The sequence below is a fragment of the Spathaspora passalidarum genome (assembly GCF_000223485.1).
Source record: "Spathaspora passalidarum NRRL Y-27907 unplaced genomic scaffold SPAPAscaffold_5, whole genome shotgun sequence".
NCBI lineage: Eukaryota > Fungi > Ascomycota > Pichiomycetes > Serinales > Debaryomycetaceae > Spathaspora > Spathaspora passalidarum.
In genome coordinates, this window is record NW_006767429.1 from 7,689 (window position 1) to 20,582 (window position 12,894).

The following is a 12,894-nucleotide window of genomic DNA, read 5'->3' on the forward strand; positions in this document are numbered from 1 at the left end:
TGGGTATGTATCAAAAGCCCTTCAAACATAAGTATAAGTTTCTGATAATTTAACAACATCGAGATCGAAAAGTGGTGCTATGGCTGAGCTAACAGGTTGATCATAAGTATTCGCAGTTTCTTCGACATCACTAAATTCGTCATCTTCTAACTCATCATCAAAAAGATCATGGGTTGGTGCAAAAATCGTCATTGCTGAGGAAAAAAATACAAAAGGAAAAACATATTTCAAGGAATGATGTTATATAAATATAGAAATGTTTCTAGAAAATGTGTCGACCGTGTATTATTCCTGTTTGGGATTAATTATACCCCCTTTCTATTTTAGCCGAACCCGGTGTATAATTAAAAAAATATAATTAGATGGTGTACTATTGTCTATTGTCTCAGTGCGAAATGGTTCCAGCCATGTTACCCCAGGTAAACAATATTTCTCCTTTCAGCTTTTCTACGCGTTTTTTTGGGAACCTGCGGCGGGTCTATTCTATAAAAATACGCGAGAATCACTGGTAGCACCCGAAAAAAGATTTTGAAATTTTTACAAGTTAGGCATCCAACCTGTAAAAGGTGTATATTCCAAACTGTAAAGTCAGGTCAATTTTGTATGAGGGTTAACAACTCAAGCTCTTTTACTATGGGAGCGTAACCTGTAAGGGTTAACAACTAGTACATTCGCACCAAAATCCAGGGTTAACAACTCGCGTTCTCAATTAGGCAGGTTGACAACTAAATCGCGAGTCCCACTCCTTAGATCTTTGTAATTTTCTAAAGTTTCCAAAATTATTTCTATCTCTTCAATTTTAGAGATTCTGGCATCGTCCAAGATTCTCTTTTCAATTTCACCAATAAATACTAATCTTCGAGGAACAATTTCCGGAAAATCATTCATGAAGCGTAAAATATTCTTGACACCATAAAATGAAACAAATGGGTTCAGTGTGTAATCATGCATGGTTACATCGACTTGGTCATTCCCGTCCGCTATTTGAAAATGAAGTAACTGAGAGTAGTACTGTTGAACTAGCAACTGATGAATTATATCATTTGGGAAGTATAAAAAGAATCCCTTAATGTACTCTGCATCAAGTAAGTCGAAAATGAAAATGATGGCATGGTCAGGAAGTTTTGGTAAATAATACTCTAAAAATTTTACTACCCATTCAATATTATCACTGTTGTCAATGTTCATACAGTTGGATGGCTATTTCAAGTTGGTATACAAACCTGGTATTATTGAACAATTGTTAGTTTTAGTATAGCTATCACGACTAAACTTTCTGCTCTTTATATAAAAATATGAAAATATGCCAAGATTTTTGTATTATGAAACTTAAATATGCAGAAAACTGCTTCCCTCATTGGATGATTCAAAAAAACCTTGAACGAAATCAGAGAAATAATGCTTCAACATTTTTTAAGTTTACTTAGATAAAGATATTTCAAGTACAAAGATGTAGTAAATAAATTCACAGCTTAATACTATGTTCTATCGCATATATACTTGAATCATAATTAGCAAATTAAATCATAACTAATTAGTAGATTCAAAATACTTGTATTTACTTTCTAATTATAAGTTACGTCATATTCAATGTGGTTCCAGATAAAATTGTATAAATCTTCAAACTCTCAATTTGAACATTTAATTTTCATATTTACAGCGCCAATGCGAAAACAAATCTTCAATTGATAAACTACACACTAATACTTATTAAATATATCTTTCATGGTCATATTCTTGGCTTCTGGTCCTAATTGCATATCCAACAATGAATCTTTGATCCCTTCAAAGTAATCTTTTGTAGCTGCAGAAATTCCAGGGTAAAGCAAATTTGATACTCTTGATGTATGCGAACATCCATTAATTGGTTTTCCTCCTTGGAGTAAACGATCTAACCAGGTCCATGCAGCAGGTCCTCCAACTAATTGTTCACTAAGATGACCATTCAATAAATCTTCAGCAAATTCAAATGAGCCAATTCCCCAATTACACCAGTTGTCATATGTGACATAGACATCTTTGATTGGAACAACCATGTCCAATGTACCATGGTAGACAAATATAGGAATTTCAGGAACATAGCTGGAATTTAAATAAACAAGAGAGTTTGACTCAATTATTGATTTCACTTGACCGTTTGCTAGTAATGAAAAACCAGCAGGAATCATGGGATCTGTTCCAGTAAGAATATGGTCAAAGAAAAAGTAAAATATTGAAGGAATAAGACACTTATTTCCAGCTTCATTAAACTTGGCTAAATGTTGTGGTGCAACGTTTTCTTGAACGAGTACTTTGGCTTGAGGGTATTCATTACTGATTCCAGTCAATGCCACTGGGATTAATCCGGCAAATAATTCTCCATCAACAATTTCTGCAACAGCAGTAATATTGGTAACAAACCCTCCAAGAGAAGCACCAACTAAAGTAGATTTCAATTCAGGGGCATATGATGGTTGAAGTGCAGCAGCCCAACCAGATGCTAATGCACCGCCTGAATATCCCCAAAGTCCTACCTTAGCATCATTGTTTATCCCAGTAAAGTTTCCTGAATTTATTACTGCTCTTACAGAATCAAGCACGGCCTGTCCTGATCTTCTACCTACTGTGAATGCAGAAATAAACCCTTCGTAATCGGGACTAGCAACATAATATCCCTGGTCAAGGGCAGTCACCATAAATGTCATATCATATTGGGTTGCTATTGTGGAAATTGGTGATCCCGATTGTAAACCATATGATGGTGAACAGTTTAAGCTGGCCGAATCTTCCATTGTTTGGTATGAAACAACTTTGGATGGGTCAGCATTAAATGGTTCAATGATAGTTGTAATAAACGCTGTTGGTTGACCAAATGAATCTTCAGATCTCACCACCAATTGCCAAACATTTTTAACATTGACGGGAATGAATAGACTGGAAAGTTGGGCAGGTGCTGGTCGAATTTTCAAAATATCACCAGGAGCTGCTGCTTCGTAACCTTGAGGAAGTGTGTAAAAGTCATCATCTAAAGGACTGCTTAACTGAAGTGGAATTGCAACTGATTGCAAAATATAAAGGAAAAAGAAAATAATAAAAGTCATTGTTGGTTGATTTGAACTTTTCTAAATTCCAAGCTAAATCCCAGCGACATTGGATCTTTAAATAGTGATTCAGTGTTGGGATGATGATATTAGGAAATACCTGGACAACATGATGTATGGTGTGTTTCACAACTGTGTGTCATGCTAAAGAGTGACGGTCACTTACTTATCCACATGATCATGATGATGTAATTCACTACTCGTCTCACATGCCTTCATATAGTCATCTCAATTCAAACATATATGCCAATATATGCATCTCTTATACAGTAAACGTTTCTTTTTATAATGACATATTGCAGAATCTGTACATTTGGCACATTTATGTATGAATAATCAATATGTTGGTCATATTCATCATGTGTTTCAGTGTGTAACCATAAGAGACTGACTCCTGGATGGATCATACTCAAACATCAATCATCGCCCGGTTTTGTTTCTTGTGTAGTTTGATGTTGTCCGATGCAATATCACCTATTGAGTAATGCTGGCACTAAAATGTACTTATATTAGGTAAATATCATATGGTTTGATAAACTCATATCTCAAATGATTCATAGCTTTCACAATTACGTAATTCCTTGAACGTGGCTTCAATATATGGTTTCAATTTCGAGTGATCTATTTTCAAATTTATCTTCTTGATTAGGTCAAGTTTATGCAAGAAAATTGACTACCTTGGATCATAGGTATAGAACATGGGCTGATGGCAGTTGATTCATAGTGGAAGTAAATTTCGTCATTATATAAAATATTCTTGTGGTGATTTTGTTCTAGAGAAGTAGTGTAGAATGGCAAGAAAAATTAAAATGAAATTGTTTTGTCCAACCACACTCCATAGATTTATACAAGTTCTGATAAATCAACTGTTGGTTATATCAATCTATATATACCAATAGATGTATAGGAAATACAAATTTCAAACACTCACATATACCTTTAACGTCTAAAATCAAAAACTTTTCTTGCAACCATGATAACGTGCTAGTTAGTATTATTACAACAGTCCATTTTAAACTTGAAGATCAGTTTATTTGTAAAAACAAATACCTTTACCCAATCAACACAACAATCTATTAACAAAAGCTACTCAAGGTTTTGCTACTCCTAGCATAATGCATTCTAGTAACTTACATACCCTTTCAACATTACCAAGAATCATTATCACACTTACACTCAATTTGCAAAATTTTGTACATTAAGCAATACAAAAATAGTAACATATACAAAAGGGTTAAATTGTTCATTTACAAAACTAACCGATCAACCATAGAAATATAAACGAATGTCCAACAGTAACGTGGAAAAAAGAAAGGAAACAAGAATCAGAAAAAAAAAAACCACCTTGGGAACACCAAGTTAAAATCCTATGGCTGCAAAAACATAATTAGCCACTCTCAAAAAGGAACGAAAAAAAAATAAGTGTCAACTTCTTTTAATTTTGACCATAAAATATATCACAAAAAAGATATGGATCTGATTAAATGAGGTAACCTAATGGGATCAAAGCTAAAGCCAAGAAGGTAGAACCAACACTAGCAGCACCATTTCCGAAAGTGGAAACGACTGCATTGGTAGTGGAACCAGCTGGAGCAACAGTGGCAGCACCTGAGGCACCTGGAGCACCTGGAGTAGAAGCAGTAGCAACAGCAGAACCGGCTGGGGCAGCTGGAGTAGTAGCGGTAGCAACACCTGGAGCAGCTGGCTTGGTAACAGTTTGGGTAACTGGAACAGTAGTGACAACTACGGTGGTGACACCTGCACTAGTGACAGTAGTAAGTGCTGGAGTAGCTGGACAAGTAATAACAGTTTCAGCTTCGGTGATGGTAACGATGAAAGTTGGTACAGCAATTGAGGATTCTGGACAATAAGTGGTCAAAACGGTGACAACTTCATTGACAGTTGTGGTGATGCAAGTTGGCTTAGCTGGAACAGTTGTTGGTTCACAAACAGTCTTTGTACAGGTGACAACGTTAACAACAGTACAAACTTCAGTGGTTATTTCTTCTGTACAAGTAGCTTCATCAACAGGAACAACCTGGAATACATCTGGACCAACCAAAGTACCATCGAGATCCTTGAGAGTTTCTGCAAAATCTGAAGCATCATCTCTCTTTTCAATGACGGTATCTTTCCATAACCTTCTTCTTAAAGCTTCAGTGGAGTTGGAAGCTGGTTCTTTTTGAGCTCTAACTTGGTATAATGGAGCACCTGGGGTGTTAAACAATATCTTGGCTGGAATACTGATAATATTACCGGCATGAACAATGTCATTAAAGTATCTTTCACCAGCAGCAATTGAGTAGTAGAAGATAATATTGTAATCTTGAGGAGAAACAAAGTCAAACAAAATTGGTAATCCTGATGGGATGGTAAATGGACAGATACCAGTATCCAAGTCCACGACAGCAACTCGAACACCTGAAACCAAACAAGCAACATCAAGTGCAATAGCTTGTGTCAATAAAACCGCAGTGGCGATGATTGAAGTAAATCTCATTGTTTATTATAACTGTTAAAAAGCGAGAGTAAAGGTTCAAGACTTAATGATCGAGAAGAACAGAAAAAGGATTCCTCGAGGGGGGGGGTGGAATTGGGTACAAATATATATATACCAATTCACAAAAAAAATATGTATGTACGCGTGGAAAATATTGGATTTGCATCAAAAACAATGGGTATATAGTGACCAGCAAAAAAATTGGATGATTTGAATAAGTATCATAAGGTATTGTCTAAAGTATAATTTGAAACTGCTTACAATTGTGTTATATTTAGTATCTTGAATGATTATCAGACGTATTACCCAATTCTCTATGAAGGTATATAGAACCTTATGGGGGAGTATATTATCACGCCATTACTGGGTTTTTATTTAGAAAGCCTTCTTTCAAATCCGCCTACTGGAAAGACAAATCTCAAGAACGCGGTTTTGAAATCACCTAATTAGTTTAGAAATGCACCTCGATACTGAATGAAATTGATCTGAATTGTAAATATTTTCATCAAATTTAAAATTCGAGGTTGATTCAGACATTTCTCTTGGCGTGAAAAAAATAAAGAAACCCTCGATCAATCTTACGATTATTTTCCAAACATGGAATCAATTGAACTCAATTAGGAACGATGGCCAATAAGAAATTTGCGTTTTCAGTACATAAGCTTATTTATCGTCAGGAGAAGTCCAAATACGACAAGCTATTTCAAGTTGATGGGTCTATCTTCCGAGCCTTAAAGTCTTGGTCTGCGTATCAACGTTATATTTTAGATGTTCCCATTGTTGGTAGTCGTTTGCAATAAAGTTTATTTTTCGGTTGTATTTACAACAGTTGCAAAACCGCATACGGGCTTGGCGTTTCTCAACGAAGATCGTTTTTTTTGTTGTTGAATTTACAACAATAGAACTTTGCAGCACAGAACATACCAACAATCTCCTATCCTAAGGTTCGAATCTACTAAAAGTAGTAATAATTACCAAAACTAATCGATAAGAAAGCAAGAGTATCACACATAAAATTATCATTTGTGTTTTGTTCGCCTCAAAGCGATTTAAGCAATGGTTAATAGTAACCTGATCTGGAAAACCAGCACCCTGTACCCACCTTTGCTTGCATATATTGATAAAATTCTTGGCAAATGATTCCTTGAGTTTTTCCTGCAAAAGAACTCCATAAAGATCAATGTTTTCTTTTTTCTTAGTTTGTCAGTATTAACACTATTGTTCTTTTTTCTCATGAAATAAAGGCGTGCTATTTAGAGGTGTACTACTGGTGGTGATAAAACACAACTGGGATGACTTTTACTTGTTATCCACGGTAATTTGTTCTATAATTAAACCGGCTACTCTGTGAATTTTTGCTGCATTAAATGTTAGAAGTATAGGTCTATTACATACAAAATTGAAAATGGTGCGGCTTCCGTGATAGTCAAATTATTGAAAAAAAAAACCGAATTCATTTCATAGTAATTTCTTATAGTATCACTTATTCCAATGTTATCATCCCTTGGTTGTAATTCTACCTCCATCATTGAATTTATGTTTCCATAGAAGTATTCTTGGATCTACATTGAATGGATAAAAAGAAGCTCTGTTGAAAACAGTGGTTCAACTACTTTAAAATGAAGACCATCTAGTATATACTCCCGCCAATCGCTTTGCATCATGGCTATTAGATATTTACATCTATGTGGAAATTATTATACAGTCTCTACATCATGGAGAAATATATAAGTCTGGGAAACTTGAATTCAAATAAACCAGATGCAATCACTATTCAACTTGTTTAACTATAATCATGAAATATGGGTTCATTCAAGAATGGTACCAGTAAAGAAAAATATACTTGGGAACAACATACTTGTACTCCTTTGGTTGAGTTTAGTATATAGTGTAGGCCAATGAATTCGGAACTAAATTTCTTGATTCCTTGTGATTAAAGAATCTGGAGTTAGAACAGTATTTTTTCTCTCGTAATATTCAGCAACTATAGTTATTCTCGTTACTACTATTGAATCAATAGATTATTATAAATTAGAGTATATTCAATCTGATAAAAAGATATGGCCATCTTATTAATTATTCTATTAATGTTCTAAATTCTTTCACCTTTCAGGGTAGTGCTTCGAATGAAGTGTTATACCCCTGCAGTAACTTCTTCCTCTAGATGCATAACAGGGTTAATTTACAGAGATTTTACAATTACACTACACCATCAGGAGCAAATATTAAAAAAACATTATATCAAGTACTTTGAAATGTGGATGTAATTCAACAGTAATGACTTTAATACCAGATTTATAGTTTGCTCAATCAAGTTTTCAGTAAATTTTTAAAAAAATAACCAAATCTAATCAACATATTCACAAAATTTTGTTCAATTTCTATCAGAATATGTCAACTAATGTAGAAAAATATCTATATATAATAACAAGTAAACCAAAAGACAAATTTCCAAAAAAAAGACCTACTAATACACCACGTTAGATTATCTCTATACCCCTTTCACTGCTATGTTTAATCTATTTGCAGCCTATGTACCATTTAAAACAAAACTTGTTTTCAACACTTATAAAAAATGGTTAGGGTTAAATAGTCACGTGCAAATGTGACTGTTTTTTCTTTTATTCTGTAATACCACTGCAATTATGTATGCAGGACATAAAATTTGTTAGTGCACTAACAAAATTTTCGCGCACAAACACAAGAAGCTATGAACAAACACCTTCCCCTTCTAAATATGCTATGACAATATGCAGTCCCATAGTTAAAATTTTTCTTTTCGATGTTTCGCACTAACAAACTTTTGGCTCGCTTGCACCAAAGCAAAAAAAAACCTATCACCATACAATAATTTCAATCTTTATTTTCAGATTTCTCTTAGTTGAACCGTTATAGAAATATCATCAAAATGGTATGTAAATGACCATATCATGTTAAGCATTTAGATCTAAACAATACAGATTCATGAGTGAAATGCACAATATACAACAGGGAAATACAATAAGTGGAGTTTAATCATTTGAAAAATTTTTTGTGAAGGAGCATTCTACCAAATACCATATCCACAGAGTTTAAACTATTCAACCATCATACCCCAAGTGAAGCACCATAGAATGATGTGGGTCTCATTTATTTCAAGAAGTTCATATTCAACTTATCACTAGATCAAAGTCTAAATTGCCCATTTCAAATTGACAAATATACTAACTAATATTTTAGAGTGACGCTGTTACCATCAGAACTAGAAAGGTTATTTCCAACCCATTATTAGCCAGAAGACAATTTGTCATTGATGTCTTGCACCCAAACAGAGCTAACGTCTCCAAGGACGAATTAAGAGAAAAGTTGGCTGAAATTTACAAGGCTGAAAAGGATGCTGTTTCCGTTTTCGGTTTCAGAACTCAATTTGGTGGAGGTAAGTCTACTGGTTTCGGTTTAATTTACCAATCCGTTGCTGATGCCAAGAAGTTCGAACCAGCCTACAGATTAGTCAGATACGGTTTAGCTACCAAGGTTGAAAAGGCTTCCAGACAACAAAGAAAGCAAAAGAAGAACAGAGACAAGAAGATCTTTGGTACTCAAAAGAGAGCTGCCAAGAGAGCTGCCAGAAGAAACGCCGATTAAGCTTGAAATGTTTATATTATATTACTTTATTTCAATCATGGATATATAATATTTAATTTTGGGTTTAGTTAATAAAAAGAAACCCTCCGAATGTATATTATAAATGGAGTTGTAATTTGTAGATTTGCCAAAAGAAGTTTATAAATTTTGCACTACACTGTAGAATGCGTGGCTATTCACAAAAGTTGTGTTTGCATCCCGTAAGTATTTTTTTTTTAATCATCAACCCACATACCATGTCCGAGAGAAAAGCCATAAATAAGTACTACCCTCCAGATTGGGATCCATCCAAGGTAGTCAAGAAGAAGAAACAAAATGGCAATCAAACAATCAAGATTCGTATGATGGCACCATACTCTATGCGATGTCTTAAATGTAATGAATATATTGCTGAACGAAGATCTTTTAATGCAAGAAAAGAAACTACCAATGAGAAATATCTTAATATTAAAATCATTAGATTCTATATAACTTGTCCCGGGTGTAACAATACCATTACTTTTAAAACAAATCCACAAACTGCAGGTTATACCCCTGAGGAAGGGGCGGTACGAAATTATGAACCAAAGAAAAAGATTTCAAATGCAAAACCTGGTGAATCTGAAGATGATCTATTGAAGCGGCTAGAGAAGGAAGAAGAAGAGAACAAGAAGTTTCAACTTTTAAAAGAAAAGAGAAAGTATGATCCGTTTTGGTCTGAAAAGGAACAGTTGAATAATGGTGGAGATGTCATGCAAAATCTTGAAAAGAGATTGCAAGAACAACAAAAACAACAAGAGATAAATGATCAATTAGAGGAATTGCAAGTTAAACTTGATGATGTGAAAGCAAAAGGCGGAACTGATAAAATAGCTGATATGGCACAAAAGAAAGTCGAATCAGATATACAACTACAAAAGAAAATTCAAGAACAAGCTGATAACCAAGATGAAGCAATTGCAAAGACCGCATTTTCCCGACTGAAAAGACCATTGGAGGCTTCTAAGCTTCCAACCGTCAAACGTACCACAATCCCAAGTAAAATCACACTCAAGAAGAAACCTATATCTACACCTGTTATCAACAATTTGGATTACTCATCTTCTGATGAAGACTAAAAAGAATTATATTTTTCTAAACACGCCTAATTAAATTCAATATTAGCTAATGCAGTTACTATCACCTCTGGTGGTTCAACATTGGCATGGTAGCCCCGTTGTATAGCTTCCAATTCGGGGATCAATTGATTAATTTGAACCTTATCCATATCCTTTCGGCATAAACAAGTAGCACGAACAACATCAACTTTGCAAAAATAAAATGTCGGCAAGATATTCTTTTCCCAGATGTGGGGAATATCATTCATTGGATCAGGACACATTCCAATATCGGCCACAAATTCAAGTGCTCTCAAACTTGTCATGAGATAGTAACCGTCCTTGGCTGTAAATAAGTCTGATAATCCACCAAAGAATACGGCAATATCACGATCCACTGCTTCGGAAAATGATTTATACTTCTTTACTGCAGTTGGATCAATCTTCTTACCATCTCCATGTAAGATATTTTCCAACCCAATTCTAATATAACTGGAAATAAATTTATCCAACAATACATTAAATGTCAACAGGTACATATCGTAAGATGCATAACTTCTCAAATCTTGCATATATTCTTTTATGGTTTGAACAATCAATTGTGCCGAAATAGGATCATTTGAAGTTTGTTGATCTTCTTCATACCATTTCTTGGTAAATAATGTCGATAATGCAGGGTATAGATCATTAATTATAATTTCAACTATTGCAGTGATAATTTGGGCATTTAAATCAGTACTTGGAGTTAAAGTGCTTTCGATTGCTTGTTGGATTCGATCTTGATAATGGGCATGAACATTGTCCTTATATTTAGGCAAGAATTTATCTTGAAGTCTATCGGTATTGATAACAAATGTATTACCTAATGCTGTCAAATACTCGATTAAACCAGGTCGGGAGATTTCATTGATTTCTTCGTCGGTTAAAGCATCGGGGTCAATAATTGCTTGCGAAGGTTTTCTTTTGAATAATCTTTTAACCGCACTTTCTTTGATAAGATATTTTTCCTTATTATATATAGACATGTATCGATCAATTTCATCTTCAAGTATGTTTCGGAAATTTTCAATTCTTTCAAGATAGCATTTGGACCAATTTTCAATAACACCAACCAAAATATTGGAATATCCCGATTCAGCTGCAACATCTGCTTGTTGTTGCAACATCGTTAATGGAGTTGTGAAATCTGGCAATACAAATACATCAGCTTCAAATTGACGTTCAACAGCCATTCCTTGTTCGTCATCAAGGTACAGTTGGAAATAATTATAAGTAGTTGGTTGTTCCAGTCTTTGTCTAAATGATTCAGTCTCTTGTTTCATTAAATTACGGTTCCATTCTCCCATTTTAGACACAATGACCTTGAGATAATCTTCCAAGACAACATTCTTCAAATCTTCGCCAATAATTGAACGTTGGTCTTTTGGTGTTCGTTTACCTTCTTGTAAAGATTCGATAAACTTTCCATATCGTTTATCATACGATAAGATCTTCATTAAATCCTCAGCTGTAGGTTCACTTTCAATAACTTCCATGGTGAACTTATGTAATCTATTAAAATAAACATTCTGAATAAACTCATCAATTTTCCATGTGGGAGGAAAGAACATAATCAAGCTCTTCTTGACAAATATGAGCTCTTCTTCTAACCAACCTAGATTATCATAAACTTGCATCTTTTCAGGATAATATTCAATACAGTTATTAAAAGTCTCATCAAGTGACTCTTCCAATTTATCATAAAAGAACTTCTTGTAGTTTCTTCTAGAACTTCTAAAGTTGGAATAATTGATCATACTATTGTCATGACTTAACTTTAGGCTTTCCATCATGGCAACTTTCATATCTTCTCTAGCTTCAATCTCAATAACTTTAACAACATTAAAAATACACTCATAATTTTCATCCTTGGCCATTTCAATCAAACTTATAATAGCCTCTTTTAACAATTCATCAAATAATACTCTTGTATGTTTCATGGGGCTTACAATTTTCAAAACAAGGGATCTAGAATCATCAGACAAGGACTTGGAATAAGTTTCCATGTAATCTGTAAAGTTCCTCGCTTGAGTATAAGCATAATGAATTTGGAAGATGTTAGGTAATGGGTAAGTCAAAGATTGACGAAGTTGATCATATTCATCCAGTATATTTTGATTCAAAATGTCAAGAAATGCCTTAAAGTCAAAGATATCTCCCTTCAAGTTTGATACTTGAGTCAAAAATGAATTAACTATAGTCATTTTACGTATGGTGTCATAATCCTTGATATCAGTAATTGATTCATCATAAATCTGGTTGATCTTATTCATGTTACCTTTTATTGATTGAAGTCTTTTGGAAGTATTGTTTAATTTGGAAAGGTTGTCCATTATAGCATCAATTTGACGTTGTGTGGTTGCAGAAAGGTTGATATCAAGGGAAGATTTCTCCTTGAGAAATTGTTGACGCAATGAGCTGATTTTAACTAAATCATCTTCCATTTTAATAAGTTCTCCAATCTTGGAGAGTGCAGAGTCACTCATTGGTGAAACAAGTGATATATTGATGAAGCGGATAAATCTGGAGGTTTACAATATAAATCATTTTTTGGTTGTCAAAGTTTGAGGTGTAA

The 12,894-nt window shown here is 34.2% G+C and overlaps 6 protein-coding genes across 6 annotated transcripts; 2 read left to right on the top strand and 4 right to left on the bottom strand. All coding sequences in view use genetic code 12, as the record gives it.

Moving 5' to 3' along the window:
* Nucleotides 1-705: 705 nt before the first annotated feature.
* Nucleotides 706-1,188, bottom strand: SPAPADRAFT_51217 (uncharacterized protein; the record flags this gene model as incomplete). The annotated part of the gene is made up of 1 exon (XM_007375899.1): nt 706-1,188. One exon carries the CDS (start codon nt 1,186-1,188, stop codon nt 706-708), a length of 483 nt encoding a protein of 160 aa, XP_007375961.1.
* A 512-nt stretch (nt 1,189-1,700) lies between these two features.
* SPAPADRAFT_51218 (lipase family protein) lies at nt 1,701-3,080 on the bottom strand (the record flags this gene model as incomplete). Its single annotated transcript, XM_007375900.1, has 1 exon — nt 1,701-3,080. The coding sequence occupies one exon, from the start codon at nt 3,078-3,080 to the stop codon at nt 1,701-1,703; it is 1,380 nt and encodes a 459-aa protein (XP_007375962.1).
* Nucleotides 3,081-4,324: 1,244 nt separating this feature from the next.
* On the bottom strand, nt 4,325-5,718 carry SPAPADRAFT_72045 (uncharacterized protein; the record flags this gene model as incomplete). Its single annotated transcript, XM_007375901.1, has 1 exon — nt 4,325-5,718. The coding sequence occupies one exon, from the start codon at nt 5,578-5,580 to the stop codon at nt 4,561-4,563; it is 1,020 nt and encodes a 339-aa protein (XP_007375963.1).
* Nucleotides 5,719-8,429: 2,711 nt separating this feature from the next.
* On the bottom strand, nt 8,430-12,829 carry SEC6 (SNARE-binding exocyst subunit; the record flags this gene model as incomplete). Its single annotated transcript, XM_007375902.1, has 2 exons — nt 8,430-8,489; nt 8,799-12,829. One exon carries the CDS (start codon nt 12,803-12,805, stop codon nt 10,328-10,330), a length of 2,478 nt encoding a protein of 825 aa, XP_007375964.1.
* Nucleotides 8,454-11,986, top strand: SPAPADRAFT_153961 (mRNA splicing protein; the record flags this gene model as incomplete). Its single annotated transcript, XM_007375903.1, has 2 exons — nt 8,454-8,489; nt 8,799-11,986. One exon carries the CDS (start codon nt 9,369-9,371, stop codon nt 10,299-10,301), a length of 933 nt encoding a protein of 310 aa, XP_007375965.1.
* On the top strand, nt 8,464-9,311 carry RPS24 (40S ribosomal protein eS24; the record flags this gene model as incomplete). The annotated part of the gene is made up of 2 exons (XM_007375904.1): nt 8,464-8,491; nt 8,800-9,311. 2 exons carry the CDS (start codon nt 8,489-8,491, stop codon nt 9,202-9,204), a joined length of 408 nt encoding a protein of 135 aa, XP_007375966.1.
* Nucleotides 12,830-12,894: the final 65 nt, after the last annotated feature.